At 42.0% G+C, this 16,558-nt stretch overlaps 1 protein-coding gene across 7 annotated transcripts in view; it reads right to left on the bottom strand.

Moving 5' to 3' along the window:
* LOC127448307 (diacylglycerol kinase beta-like) overlaps positions 1-16,558 on the bottom strand; it is a 180,034-nt gene that overhangs the window by 128,197 nt on the left and 35,279 nt on the right. For all 7 annotated transcript variants that reach the window (XM_051710741.1, XM_051710745.1, XM_051710740.1 and 4 more), the window contains exon 2: positions 13,427-13,797. In XM_051710741.1, the coding sequence (XP_051566701.1) occupies positions 13,427-13,487 (61 nt within the window). In that variant the 5' untranslated portion in view covers positions 13,488-13,797. The remainder of the gene's footprint in view (positions 1-13,426; positions 13,798-16,558) is intronic.

Genomic DNA, 16,558 nt, shown 5'->3' with positions numbered 1-16,558 from the left:
GGACAACTTCAAACCACATACTGGCCAAATAAGCAGAGAGTGCGGGTGCTAGATTGGCCTGCCTGCAGTCCTTACCATCTCCAATTGAGAATATGTGGTGCAGTGGTGCCTGCAGCTGTACGGCCATACGCACTGTGCATACCATGAGTGCTCCAACTGCCCTAAGAAATATTTACTCTCAGAATATTTCACCAATCATGAAATGTGTCCTGTATTTCTGTTGACTGTTTAAAGGAACTAGCAATGCCCAATTTGCAAATAAATAATTCTTTTGAGTCAGTTCTTTTCAGTGAATTGGCTTGCAAAACGGTCTGAATCGATTCGTGATTCAGTACAATTAGTTTGGACCGCTCTCTCACTGAATTAATGCTGGCGATGTTTCACAATGGTAAACACTCGACTGTCCTAACTTTTTTGGAGTGTGTTGCAATCATCTGATTTGAAATTACTTTACATAAAAAAAACCAATGAAATTCACAAGGTAAAACATCATATAATGTTTAGATGTAGTGCTTTCAATATAGTGAGATATATATGAGAAATTCAACAATTCTACACAGAATGATTTAAATACAGAATCTACACTGACTTTCTCCTGAGATATAAAAAGATTTGGACTGGCGCCAGCAAGTGTGGGTGTCGTGCATCTGGCAAATCTTAACTGCTGTAAAAACAGTGGGGAACATTGGCATAGGCACAGTGAAGCTCATCTGTCTTTGTTGTTAATCAGATAACCCCCCCAAACTAACTCCTAACATGACTGGCCATTTGCTGAGGGACTACCCTTTTCATGATCACCAGAGAAGCCTATTGTTGGAAACCTAGTGTTCTTCAATATAACCAACTCTCCACATTTAAAACTATTATACTAATCATAAGGCATGTTTCCAGCTCACCAGCTCAAATGAAGCTTCATTCATGAACAGCTGACATGGACCTTGTCCTTTTCTATTTCACTATAATCCAAATACACAGACATGTGTAGGATTATACTACAAATATGAACAAATGCATTTTATGCAGATGATAACCCTCAACATTATGTTTTTCATAATGTGTAATGTATTATCCATGTTAAAACTAAAAAACGAATTAGTAGAATGTTTTATCATGCATTATAACTGAATTATAACTGTAATTTAATAAGAAAGTACAAATGTTTGGTATATAATTGATTGCCACTTAAATTCCAGAATGATGGTGTGAAGTATTTTTGGGTTATTTGCAATTATAGTTTTCTTATAAAATTCATGATTATATGTTCACTTTTTGAGTGGGAAACTAACAAACCTTAGAACAAAGCCCATAAATTAATTATCTTGAGGGGAAGACACTTCGACCATGGGCCCTCTGAAAAGCTACCTCTGATTGGCTTAGAGCCTCTTTGGGGTGTGTACAAACCAGATGGGTTAAAAGACCAGCCTTGACAAACCCTTGCGTTCTTCTTTTGCTCCGCGCTCCACTTCCTCTTCAGCTCCTCATCCTCCGTGCTCTGGCCCTCATGGCTTGCAGCCTCGCCCCAGCGCCCCTCAAATTCCATGCAATGTAGAAGTCCAGGAAGGCTCAGCGTAAAGCTCCGAGGAAGCCCTTCTCTTCTCTGTGCTACGACTCACAACGTGACGGGGAGTCGCGAGTCCTCCATGTGGAAGGTCTCGCTTCAAAGCCTCGCCTCATCATCCCAGCAACAGACATCCATGATCTTAACAGAGGTCCAAACATCGATGGAACAACCAGGACTTTCTACAAAGAGCCAAAGAACCAAGCAATGCAAGGAAACGCAAGAACATCTCCAGACTTTGCTGAAAGCGCTGGTGTCTCTCTAATATAATTGAAGTTACCCGATTGCAAATCGAGTTTAATTAATATTAGTGGTTCTTTAGGCATTGTCTACAGACTCCATAAAGTTCCTTTTCTCTGTATAGATAATTTCATTCACCTTCTGTCACTTTACTCACCAACCTGTTTCATGTTTGTATGTGTTAGATTAGTTTTATGTTTAGATTAGCAATAAAGTCTTGTCTGTATTCAAGGGTAATTTGACTGTGGTATATTTTTATAAATAATCTTGTCACTTGATTTTTCAAAGATCCGGCCCTAAAGCGATACCTAAAATATTTGTGATATTATTTTCTATAAGCCATTAAAATAAAGCAGAATAATATTACTCCAATAACGAAATTAATCCTAATTCCCTTATTAAAGCTAATATCTTACAATAGAAATTGTGAGCAGATACAACGATCCATTGTATTACAATTTTAATGGTGAAGAATTTTATTCAGACAAATAATCTAATTATTTGTCATTTATCTTTCTTATAATGGTTGTCGAACGCAACTAATTCCATTATAATTTCCTTACATGATGGAGGTACACAGTCACTTTAACCCATACCATGTACATTTACATTAACCAAAATATCCTACAACAAAATAGGCCTTTCCATGAGCCATAGCTATAAACATGTATAGACAGTGCACACAGTGTTAGCCATACAAATACAAAACACAATCAGGCTAACATGACACTAAAATAATGCAAACATTAACTAAATACTAACTAATATAACAAAACATTTTTTTACTGTAGCATTTTTAAAATCTTTTAACAAGTTTACAGAGTAGTGAACTCAGTGCCTAAAGGAAAAATAGTTGGGGGCACCAGGCAATTTGACCGAAACTCATGACTGAAAACCAAAGTGCACCCACAGTATAATCTCAGCATAAAATTAGTCTTCCCTCAACAGGTAAAACCTAGAACAAAGCATCTGATGATTTTGTGGTAGGAAAGATTGGCATCACACTTTTATTATCAATCAAATGTGTATGAGCTAATTGTATGGTTTCAGACCTGCATACATGCAGTGTAATGTCAAACAGGCACAATGAATCTGAGGTCTTGGACTGTGAAGGTCTGACATTCACCACTGATCTATGTGTTAAACTTAAAAAACTCATCATTGATTTAAAGACTGCCACCAAACTCCTAGCTCATTGTGGCTTCTGTGGGCAGTGAACACATCCTCTCAGTAACCGACTTGGTGTTTTAATAGAGGGGGATCTTATTGCTGTGAGTGTGAGTGGAGTTTCAATTAGCAGCTCATTATGGGGAGATGACAAATTTATTCCACTGATTATTAACACCATGGAATCAAAGTCCTCAGCACCTAGCTGAGCCTACACATTGCTTGGAGACACATACACACACACACACACACACATACAAGCACTCCCGCCATATGAGGACAGACCTAAACTCTTTGAAGAAATCGTACAAAAGGAAGAATCCGGACAGGGTTGCAAATAGATATTTTCCTTTCCAAACCGAACAGACATGGAAATTCTGGATTTTACAAACAATTGCTTTACAGTGATGTTGAAATCTGTGCTATATCAGGGACAGGCAATTAATCAGTGTTAAGTTTAAAATTAATGTTTCATTTCTCACCTGCTGAATTCTTAATGGAAATGTGTCCTGCATCCCAGAATATACTCCACATAATGTATGTGCTATTTTTAAAGACTTTATACCTTAAATATTGCATGCTGGCAGAATTCAGGGTGAGCATTTCTTACTGATTATTCAATCTTCCCTATTCCACAAGGGTTTTTAATCAAATCTGTTACCTGAGGTTGCCCCCAGCGAAACACAAGTAATTATCCTTACTTTATGACTATTTAGATTTATTACCAGCATCCCACAAGCCAATTAACCTCACAAAACATATATAGATGCTCCATTTGGAAACACATTTTATGGCAATTTTACAGGCAACCTCTTAAAAATACAACAAGTTCTCTCTTTTTAGAATTAATATTATTGGCAGACTGCAATAAGTGAGTATACTGTGAGAATATGTATATAATCAAATATATGTAGTCATTTCAATAAAAAAAAAAGAACATCCACCGCCCCCAAATTGTTTAGAAGAATTACAGGCCTTGACTACAAAGTTTATTTAGAACAGTAAGAAACCTCGCATTCAGATTCGAACACTTCAGTGTCTTAAATCCTCAGGCAGTCTGGCAGTACCTGATTACAAGTTGTACGATTGGTCTTTTCAAATCAAAGCATTGAAAACTTAGTGTGATAGCTCATCTGGCACTCCGTGGTGCTTGATTGAGGAAAAACAAGCGAATCCTCATAGACTGGAGGATATAATGTTTTGTGGTATTAGACTAAAAACTGCACATAAAAAGTTTGGGCCGATTACAGCCAACTTCTTGTATGTTTGGTTGACAGTTCAGAAATACATGAGGTGTCATCTCAAGACCATTTGATAACTTGTTTTGGGCAACTAAAGTTATCTTAACACTTAGGGACCTATACAATGAAAATGGGTTACTTTCATTCCAAGACCTTAAGGAACAGCACAATCTTCCTGGTTTCTCCTAATTTTTATATCTACAATTGAGATCCTCACTTCATGCCTATGGTGTCCCATGAAATACATCCTTACCATCTCACCATTTATGGATATGGATCCGCCCTCAAACCACCACCTCTGGACTTGTGTTCAGTATTTACAAAAAGCTAATATCAAAGTCCTGCAAGACACTGGGAGTAACTCAGTCCTGGAATCCGAGCATTGGGCTTGGAACTTGACTGGGATATTGTTTGGTCTAAAATTTTCTCAGCTTCAAAGAATTAAGCACACCAGCTTATTCACTACAAATTTATCCATAAAGTCTATGCCTCTCCATGAAGCTTATTGACAGCCCAAACTGCACACAATGTACTCAGAACTCCATAGGGACGTATTTACATATTTTCTGGGACTGTCCAATGGTGTAAAATTTTTGGTCTCAGGTAGCATACTTTTTAGAAGAGGTTTTGAAATTTCCAGTGCCCAAAATTCTTGTTCTAATTTTATTTACTGATGATTCCTCTTTTAATTTTACACTGTCTCATAAAAAGCTTATCTTTTCATGTTTAACTGCAGCAAAAAAGATCATAATTCGGGGGCCTGGGTAGCTCAGCGAGTATTGACACTGACTACCACCCCTGGAGTCATGAGTTCAAATCCAGGGTGTGCTGAGTGACTCCAGCCAGGTCTCCTAAGCAACCAAATTGGCCTGGTTGCTACTGAGGGTAGAGTCACATGGGGTAATCTCCTCATGGTCGCGAATAGTGGTTCTCGCTCTCAATGGGGCACGTGGTAAGTTGTGCATGGATCACGGAGAGTAGCATGAGCCTCCACATGCTGGGAGTCTCTGCGGTGTCATGCACAATGAGCCACGTGATAAGATGCGCGGATTGATGGTCTCAGAAGCGGAGGCAACTGGTCCTCCACCACCCGGATTGAGGTGAGTATCCGCGCCACCACGAGGACCTACTAAGTAGTAGGAACTGGGCATTCCAAATTTGGAGAAAAGGGGAAAAAATAAAATTAAATAAAAAAAGACCATAATTAAGTCTTGGTTTTCTTTTTGGTCTCCTTCCATTCAGGACTGGTTAAATAATTACAGATCTATAGCCTCAATAGAGCGATCCTTAGCAAAAAGCACAACCTTCCACTGTAGAAGCATGGGATACACTTATATCTTGTCTGCTTAACCCTCCCACTTCTCTGTAACTGTGTGACTAGCACATTTATTATATCATACTAACAAACTTGTGGACTCCATATTGTGTAATTTATTAAGGTTAATGTAAGTGAACTGTAGTTTATTTCTGTATGTATTGTATATATATATAAGTTTTTGTATACTTTTCTATTTATTTTACAAGGCTCTGGCAGTATGGGTTGTTTTGTAAAGAGTTTGTTGTTGTTGTTTTTCTTTTTTGCCACAAGTATATTTAATTTGTATTTACATGGTTTTTACAAATTTTATTTTCTCATACAAAATGTATACAACCTTGTCCTATTGTAAAATGTATATGTTTAAAAAAGATCTAATAAAAAGCTGATCACAAAATAAATAAAAATAAATGAACTTTCAGTTCCCTATCTGTCATTCACTCGACGTTGTGTTGATGTAGTGACACTAGGGGTCACTCTTGGGAGCCCCAAACACCTCTGCTTTTTAAAAAAAAGGCCAATGAGAATTGGCGAATAGAATTTGCATGCCACTCCCCCGGACATATGGGTATAAAAGGAGCTGGTATGCAACCACTCATTCATATTTTCTCTTCGGAGCCGAGCGGTTCTATTCATTGAAGCTGAATTCATCCGCGAGTTCATTCACCTCATCTGCTGGATTCTATGGTGCATTTCAGCGGCTTCTCCCACTCTGCACCCGTGGAGAGCAGAGAACGCCCCTGGGCGCTTCGGCAGAACAACAAAAGAGTATATTCTAAAAGAGTATATTTTCTTTCTAAAAGAGCAGCACACACAGAACGTCTTTTTAAAGATGCCTTTCCGTTTGTGTGTTATTCCTGGTTGCGGTCGTTATATCTCCGCTTCTGACAGCCACAATCACTGTCTTATGTGTCTGGGTGCTGCCCACGCAGAGACATCGTTCATGGATGGGTCTTGTCCTCATTGCGAGAACATGACCATGGCAACGTTGCGGTCACGGCTTGCATTTGTAAGAAAGCAAGCCACCCCAGCGGCTCCCTGCTTCGTTCCTTCTACCTACGGGTATGAGGCCGTGCCGGTTAGCACTGGGGGCGATTTGGGGACATCAATGGGACCACCTTCGCCGGGTATACCCCACGGACATCCCATTCCCCAGCACACTCGTTTGCCCCAGTCGGGCGCTCGGATGAGACCACCGGCTCATCTCAGGGCGAGTTCGACCTCTTGTTCAGAGCCCGGGAAGATGACGAGTTATGGAGCGCAGCATCGAACAGCAGGCTTGTCCAGTCGGACGCAGAGGCTTCGACTGGGCTTCCTCCTTCGGGAATGGTCGCCCAGTCCCAGGCCAATGCGGAAATGATGGACATGCTTTCCCGGGTGGCCACGAGTGTCTGGCTAGAGTGGAACCCTCCACTCTCCCCTGAACCCTCACGGCTCGACGATTGGTTCTTGGGCTCGGGGTGCCGCCCACGGCCACGCCCCGCCCCGTTCCTTTTTTCCTGGAAGTGCATGAGGAGCCGAAAAGATCGTGGGAGGCACCTTTTACTGCCCGGTCCCCGCCCACACAGGATTGGTTCCGGTGGACTACGGGGACGAGACTCCTCCTCCCCCCTCCTCGGCCAATCTTATGGTGGGCGGCAGGAGCCAGGTAAGTGCTTCGATGTCCCTGGACTCAGCACGACCACGGGGCTCAAATCCCCTCGACGTGGCACCTTGAGCTCCGCCTCGCCGCGAGGCCCCACCCGCCGGTACGTCCGATGTGATCATTCCCTTGGTCCCTCTCGCCCGGAGTTTGGGCACGTGGCTTGCGCTTTCCAACCCGTCGCGATGGCTGACCCGGACCGTCTGACTCAGCTACGCAATTCAGTTCGCCAGGCACCCGCCCAGGTTCAGCAGCGTCCGCTTCACCTCGGTGAAGGGCGAGAACGCCGCTACCTTGCGTGCGGAGATCGCTACCCTTCTTTGCATGGGTGCGATAAAGCCTGTCACTCCAGCCGAGATGAAGAAAGGGTTCTACAGCCCTTACTTCATCGTACCGAAGAAAGGCGGTGGGTTGTGACCAATCCTGGACCTGCGAGTAATGAACTGGGCTTTGCACAGTCTCCTGTTCAAGATGCTGACACAAAAACACATTCTAGCGAGCGTCCGGCATCAAGATTGGTTCACTGCGGTAGACCTGAAGGACACGTACTTCCACGTCTCGGTCTTACCTCGACACAGACCCTTCCTGCAGTTTGCCTTCAAAGGCCAGGTGTACCAGTACAAGGTCCTCCCCTTCGGCCTGTCCTTGTCCCCTCGCGTCTTCATGAAGGTCGCAGAGGCAGCCCTTGCTAAGGGAAGTGGGCGTCCGCATCCTCAACTATCTCGATGACTGGCTAATCCTAGCTCACTCTCGAGAGTTGCTGTGCACACACAGGGACCTCGTGCTCCGGCACCTCAGCCGACTGGGGCTTTGGGTCAACTGGGAAAAGAGCAAGCTCTCCCCGGTTCAGAGCATTTCTTTTCTCGGTTTGGAGTTGGACTCAGTCTCGATGACAGCGCGCCTCACGAACGAGCGCGCGCAGTCGGTGCTGAACTGTCTGAAGGCTTTCAGATGGAGGACAGCGGTTCCACTGATAATTTTTTCAGAGGCTCATGGGGCATATGGCATCCTCAGCGTTTGCCAAACTGCTCGGGTTGATGCATATGAGACCACTTCAGCACTGGCTTCAGACTCGACTCCAGAGATGGGCATGGCACCGCAGGACACATCGCGTGGCCATCACGCCGATCTGTCACCGCCTCTTCAGTCCTTGGACTGACCTTGCATTTCTACGGGCAGGGGTTCCCCTAGAGCAGGTCTCCAGGCACGTCATGGTTACAACAGACAACTCCAAGACGGGCTGAGTCGCCGTATGCAATGGGCACACACCCGTCGGCTCCTGGACTGGCCCGCGGCTGCGTTGGCACATCAACTGCCTAGAGTTGTTGGCAGTACTGCTCGCCCTGCGGAGGTTCCGGCTGTTGATCCAGGGCAAGCATGTGTTGGTCCGGATGGACAACACAGCGACGGTAGCATACATCAACCTTCAAGGCAGTCTACGCTCTCGTTGCATGTCACAACTCGCCCGCCATCTCCTCCTCTGGAGTTAGCAGTGCCTCAAGCACTGTCTCCAAACAGAGGATCGCCCACTGGGTCATTGACGCCATCGCGATGACATATAAGGCTCAGGACGTGCCACCCCCTGCAGGGTTACGAGCCCACTCTACCAGGAGTGTGGCGGCCTCCTGGGCCCTGGCCAGTGGTGCCTCTTTGGCAGACATCTGCAGAGCAGCGGGCTGGGCAACACCCAACACCTTTGCGAGGTTCTCGTCCTGTGTATTGGCAGGCATGAGCAGGTAAGTTCCGGGACAGCTGGCCGGGTGTACCGTTTGCGCATAGCGCCTTTCCCCTCCCTTGAGGTGAAGACGTGTGCTCTTGACTCCCAGTCGTGTTCACAGACTGTGATCCCTGGATGACTTTCCTCCTTAGCCCTCTGGCAGTTGAGTTTGCGGAGAAACCCGCTGCTGGCCCAGTACGTGGGCTAATGAGACCCTGTACTGAGATAGGTGCTCCACATGTGCTGGTTCCCTGAAGGCGACCCCATGTGATATCTTCCGCAAAATTGTTTCCCTGTCGGTAAACTGCATCTTCCTTGGGCAGAGACCCCTCTGCCCCGGTTGCCATGCTGTGTAGAAACTCCTCCCCCCTCGGGTAGGACCTACCATGGGACCTCTCCACATGACATACTTCAGACAAGTCTTGGTAAGACCATGTGACGTATTCCACACAAAATACCCCCCCCCCTTGTTGGGCGGGGTGTGGTCTCCGCGGTGTCTTCCCCCTTGGGAGGGACACCCCCTGACACAGACACTTATGGCTTCAAGTCGGTTAACAAGTTCCACTCTTTTTGGGGAGAAAAGAGAGGAAAAGAGGCCTCGGCTGGGCTAGCCTGTCCCTATCGTTGGGCAGTCGACTTGTTCCTGAAGGACCGTTCGACGCTCATAAGAGCGTTGGGGGAGGTTACGTGACGGCCTGGTGCGCTGGTTACGAGGCACACAGCGTTCTGCCCGTCTCACACTGCCAGTTCACGTAACACAGTTCAGATAGTTGTGGCATTTTGTATAGGGACCACTAGTGTCACTACATCGACACAACGTCGAGTGAGTGACAGATAGGGAACGTCATGGTTACTTTTGTAACCTCCGTTCCCTGATGGAGGGATTGAGACATTGTGTCCCTCTTGCCACAACGCTGAACTACCCGCTGAAATGGCCAGGACCTGGTCTCGGCTCCTCAGCACAAAACCTGAATGAGTGGTTGCATACCAGCTCCTTTTATACCCATATGTCCAGGGGAGTGGCATGCAAATTCCACTCGCCAATTCTCATTGGCCTTTTTTAAAAAAAGCAGAGGTGTTTGGGGCTCCCAAGAGTGACCCCTAGTGTCACTACATCGACACAACGTCTTGTTCCCTCCATCAGGGAACAGAGGTTACGAAAGTAACCATGACGTTTTTGCAGATTCAACCTTGCTCATGTTTGCTGGAAAACAAAACAAACAAAATAGAAAACATTTCAGCTGAGACTTGCAAAAGCTGATTCTTGTTCTGAATTTTGTGTCCTCGTGTCACAGGTAATTACAGCCATGCTGATATTTAGACCAAACAACATAATTGCGAATGTGATATTGCTTTTATACAAAAAGTTAAACAAACAAGTAAATAATTAAGGGATAATACAGTCAGCCAGTTGTTATTGCAAAATAAACCCTGTCAGGATGATCAAGACCAAAATGCAAAGCGGAACCCTGAAGGGGTTTATTTTGCGATAACGACCGGCTGACTGTACATTATCCCATTTATTGCACGGCTAATAACCAAATTAATAAATAAATCAACAATTAATACTGATTTGCATTAAAATTATGTGAGAAGAAATCTAAATTCCACTTTACAAGACTACTTGCCAAATAAATAATTGACCTCAAATTTGATTGACCTTAAATTTGATTGACCAAGATGCATTCCAAGAGTGCCAAACTGGTCAGACGTAAGTTATTCAATATTATTACATGGCTCTCTGGAATACTTGATTCTGATTGGTCAATGGTGCCATCTAGCGGTCTGATATTTCTGAGTAACAACCACACATCCACACGTCAGACCGCTCATCCGTGTATTGCCGAGTCATCTTTCCAACTTCTCGGATTACTATGTGATCTCTATAGGTAAGCTAATAATAATTTCAACCCAAATCAATGTTTCATGTCAATTTAATTATTTATTTAGCAAGTAGTCTTGGAATTAGCTGGATACTCAGCAGTGAGATGGTCATTTTCACCAAATAAACTGAACGTTCCGAGGTGGAATTCGGCTGTTCGGCGATTTCTTTCTTCTCACATAATTACATAATTTCAACGCCAATCAATATTTTACGTCCATTTATTTATTTAGTTAGCAGCTGTGTAAGTGTGATAATGTACAGTAAGCCGGTAGTTATCGCAAATTAAACCCCTTCAGGGTGGTTCAAGCCTCCTCCACTTCCCGTCGGTGTCCTGATCACCCTGTTGGTGTTTATTTAGTGCAGAGGTGTATAGTAACAAAGCACAAATACTTTGTTACTGTACTTAAGTACAGTTTTTTAATATTTGTACTTTACTTGAGTATAAATATTTCTTTGTACTTTTACTTTTACCTCACTACATTTTGAAGTGAAAATTACTCTCATAAATTTCTCCAGACCATTTCGTTACTTTGCAACTGAACACATCAAAAATTAACATAGTTGTACATGTAAATTGCATGCAGATCTGCGATAGTGGTGTCTGATTTGTGAAAAAATCATTTGAGTAAATTATTTTACATTTGATTCATTTGAACTGATCAAAAAGATTCAAAAAGCGGTCTGAATGATTTGTTTCCCGGATCATGAATCTGAATCAAAATCACAAGCAAAGTGCGTGCCAGATAATAATGTGTGTTCCGTCATCTGTCTCCACTAGGGAAGACAAGAAACTGCTCATGTACATTTAAATATGTTTTTTTTTGACTAATTACTTTGACACATTTTGGCTTAAACATTATGAAGCTGTGAAATAATGATGAAGTTACGTGCTATCAGCATATAAAGTCAATCAAATGTGTTTAGGCTACCTTCTATATTTAACCAAGGTATGACACGATGTGTATAAATAATTACCAGTGCTCATGAAAATTTCTAACTGACAATATTTATTTTATAAACTAGAGTGTTCTAGGTGGTTGCTAAAGTGTTCTCTTTGCTTTTAGCACATTGATGCTATACAGTATGTTGTTACTAGGGTGTCAGAAGTCGTAATTGTGATGTAATGAGCGTTCAAGTGATTTTAGTTGGACAGAATGGGCCTGTTTTGCCATATTTAATCTTTTTCACTTTCACCAATGTAACGGCATGTACATTAGGTGTGTCTTATTTTCATCATTCTTGTGTAGGCCACATTTACTGGTGGGCAATCATGCTATTTTTTTTTTTTTTTTTGCACAAGCCTGTCACCTTACAGCCTATAAACTAGCTAAATGAGTTTTATTTTCTGGCAAGCTTCAGGCTATTCTTCATCAATAGCACAAGAAATGAATTCAATCTAAACTGTACAGTCACCTGTTTGCTTTATTCTTACCATGCTTCTTAAATGGACATGCCCCCATCTCAGAAAATCAGCAATCAAAGAAAATCTCATTGGATTTACGACTTTGTGGTGCTGTTCATTTGTGCTAATCTTGCATATACTGTATGATCATTCTGATGTGACTTAAATGCACCAACAAAGGGATAGTTCATCCAAAAATGAAAATTCTCTCATCATTTACTCCCCCCTAATACCATTCCAGATGTGTATGACTTTCTTTCTTCTGCAGAACACAAATGAAGATGTACATGAGATGCAAGCAAGATGTACAGTGAAAATTAGTTACAATTTAGTCACAATTTAGTTAGTCTCATCCAAAACCAACAGGATCACTTCAGAAGACATTGATTTAACCACTGGAGTCTTATGTATTACATTTATGCTGCCTTTATGTGCTTTTTGGAACTTCAAAATTCTGGCCATCATTCACTTGCATTGTATGGACCTACAGAGCTTAAATATTCTTCTAAAAATCATCATTTGTGTTCTGCAGAAGAAAGAAAGTCATACACATCTGGAATGGCATGAGGGTGAGTAAATGATGTGAGACTTTTCATTTTTAGGTGAACTATCCCTTTAATTCATGTTGTTTACTTTGTTATTTTGCACCAGATGAGTAGTACATTTACTCGCTAACTGATTGGTCAGAGCAGTTCTTCAGTTAATTCCTCCTAATATAAACTCCAGCACCGCACCGCCAGTCAAATAAGTCACCATGGGTATAATTAGCTTTTCCGTCATTTATGCAATTTACTTTTTTACTTTTGATACTTAAGTAAATTTTAAATCAGTTACTTTGATACTTTTACTTAAGTATTTTTCTCATGAGCTACTTTAACTTTTACTTGAGTCAATTTCCATGAAGGCATCAATAACTGCATTAAATGTTGCTAATCAATAGAGATGCAGAGAGCACTGGCAACACATTAATAATTTCTGCCAATATAGCCTACATTGCAATCAGTGCTTCGTAAAATTGCTGTTGGTCAGCCTCAGAATATTTACACATCCAGAAACATCCCCCTAAATAACATATTGAATAACACATCACCATAAACAGGTGAGTGGACTGGCACTATTGGCCAAGAACCAACTAAATAGACTGATAAAACCTCTCACCCATTCTTAACCACCTAGCAGCACCAAAATCAATTCCAATCAACCAGGCAGTCTATGTGAGATCAGAGGAGATGGTTCTTGTGCCGAGCTCAGATACTCACACTCACTGTACTGCTGAAGCTGGGAGAACTCAGCCGGACTCAGACACACCCAGTCTCCCATCTCACCGGTTGGAGCACGTGCGGCAAGCAGGGGGAATTGAGATGATTATCGTCGGGTGAGATATGAGAATGAGATGGGGAGATCTGGCAGCATCTTAACTGCTTCCTTTATGAGCAGATGGTGAAGAGGCGTCTCTGGCATAAAGTGGCAAAACAAGGGAGGGGCCCAAGGACGAGGGTCAAGGTGAGGTGTGTGCCACGCCACGCCACCAGTAGGAGTTGTGATTTGAGGAGCTCTGCGATGGGGAGGTGACAGGTGCACACAGACGGTCACGGTGAGGCTCAACTGATGACCTATCAACCGGAGCAATCTATCGAGAGAGAGAGAGAGAGAGAGAGAGAGAGAGAGAGAGAGAGAGAGAGAGTAAAACAGTATTAGTGATGCCTCAGAGTTGACTTAAGGTTATTGACTATACACTGCATCATGTCAAGCATACTGTATATATCACTAAATCTCTGACATTCCAGATATGTTGCAAACATACATCAACAAATGACAACAGCTAGGAATGCCATAAAACATCGATTAATGATCATCAAGTTAAGATCATCAAGTTATTTAATCTATACATTTTTGAGGCATTGATACTGTATTAGCCAACATTTTAATTAGAAGCCTAATTTGTGTGCTCTCCAATTCACTGTCAGTTGACCTTTCGTTTAATGAAGTCTGGTGTAATAGCTTTGGAAGAGCACAAGGGGGTGATATAACATCTACTGAAACCGGTCGCACACCAGAGGAGAAGAGGAGCTTTGTGAGTAGGACAAAGGACAGGTATCACTGTCACACAGGACTCGTTGATGCGGTGCAGGTGGCAGTCCACAGTTGTGAATCTAGTCACCATACGCACGCAAGTAACGAAGCTTTTTGTACTTCTTCAAGAATGTACAAAGTGACATTGATGATTTGCTGGTTAGTGTATGAAACTGGTGTAACTGTGCAAACTGAATGGTTAGAAATGGTGACGTTTATTATGCAACAGAAATGGAGACGTTTATTATGCAAGTTCTCTGTATGTAACCTTGAATAGGTATCATTCAAGCTATCAAACTGTAAAAAGATGTACTTGTAACTGAAAATACATTGTGTAGGCTACACAAAAGATACATATACACAATATATCATCCAGTGCATATTGGAGCTGCAGAATTTTGAGCAGCCTCTGAAGTTGTAGCTTGTCACGGCTGACAGACGCCAAGCGGCGGTGTGTGTACATTAATAGAAAATAATTATTTAGGCATTTAGAACACCATGTCCTCTACCATATGCGTCTGCTCTGTGACCCCCTTTAAGTTACCCTGCCACTCACACAAGTTGTGTTGAGAAATATGTACGAAGAGACAAAAATTATTGTGGAATGAGTAGCTGTATTTATATTTGAAAAAATGCAGATATAGACCAATAATCATAAGGAAATTTTTCTGATTCTGCGTGAAAAAAGAAAAAAACCCAAGCCTAACAATAGCCATATATTTCTTTAATATCTCAATTGTTTCTGCCAGACAGAAATTACATTAAGGGCAAATGGAGACTTCATCTAAAGTCTCCTGCATCTCAGATTTTTCTCCTGAGAAAGACTCTTGTAATTTCACATGTGTCTCCTCTAGAGTTTCTGAAGAGATCTCAACAATGTCTCACACTGTGCTCAGATTTGCCAAGATACCAAAACCTACTATTAAAAGTCAGGAATGTCAAAATGAACCCAAACATCTCCCAACCAATTTTTTCAAACCCAGCTTATCTGAGCTACGTTACCCATTAATTTTAGAGCTTTTATATTCTCCTAAGAAATGTTAGGAGAAACAACTAAGACAAAGTTAATACTTAAAGACCACATGAAATCACTTGACAAATCAATTTTTTTTTCCTGTGTTGATGTGTTTCCTATTGAAATAGTACGTTTGGACGGGATATAAAACAAATTGCGTATCCCCCTTTTTAAAAAAAGCCAGTAGGCTTTAGTTTCATCAAAGCCAATAACTATGACTTGCTATTAGCTAGTCGTGGCAGTTGGTTTTAGGAGGAGGGACATTCTCATTCTAGAGAGCATTTTATTAAACAAAAATCTATGTATCACCAATCATCAATAATATTTTGAACCATTTCCCCAGAAACACCCTCAAAGCTAACAAATATGGAATAAAAGCCACAAAACTCCAATTTTGATTTAAATGAAACAAAAATAGAAGTTCAATAAGTCTCCAGAGCTATGAAATATCAACCTCTGAGCAACAAACTTTTCCATAAAGTAATTTTGTAACACTTTCTTTTGTTTTTGACAAGGCGTACCATACACAGCATGCAGTTCTATATGTCTTTACCTTAAAGTGGGCATTTTCTTTGCTCCACTTCACCCAAAAAGGATAGCTTTGCTTCTCCATGTAGCTCTGAGTTCAAAGGGCCACTCAGTAAATGACTCACATGGGCTTGGCCTGCTTCTGTGCTCAGCATGCTGCACCAATCAATGTCTCTCTTTCTCTCTGTCTCTGCAGAATACTCGCATCCTGTCTCTGTTTCTCTCTCTCATTCTGCATTTTGCCCTGTGCAGACACTCGCGATGAGTTTAAGCAGAGACAAAAATCAACTGCAGTTTGCCAGCACTTCCACAGGGAGTGAAGAAACTGACATAAAATCTCCGCAAGGGACCGACGCATGAGAATCAGCTTTGATGAGAAGAGGAAGAGACAGAGTAAAAAGACAACAATCTATAGAGTTGATAGGGCTGCCATGAGGTACAGCATGGCAGGTAAGTTCATGTCCACTGGTTTAAAAAGCAATGAGTGATAAATATTATATATATATATATATATATATATATATATATATATATATATATATATATATATATATATATATATGGGGGGGGGGGGGGCTGACACACCTTTGCACACTACTGCTTTTTTTCTTTTTTCTTTTTTTTAGTTTCTTGGGATCCTTGAGCTTCATTCAGGCAAACTCACTTCTGTGAAAAATATGTAAAATCCCAAGCTTGAAATAAAAGGAAGCAAAAATAATTTAACAGCACAAATGGAGAACTGAGAATGTATGGGAAAATAAATGGGAAACATGGC

This window comes from Myxocyprinus asiaticus, chromosome 11 (assembly GCF_019703515.2).
Source record: "Myxocyprinus asiaticus isolate MX2 ecotype Aquarium Trade chromosome 11, UBuf_Myxa_2, whole genome shotgun sequence".
NCBI classification, from domain to species: Eukaryota; Metazoa; Chordata; class Actinopteri; order Cypriniformes; family Catostomidae; genus Myxocyprinus; species Myxocyprinus asiaticus.
Note: the sequence above shows the minus strand (reverse complement) of the source record. Positions and strands in the feature narration are given on the sequence as shown.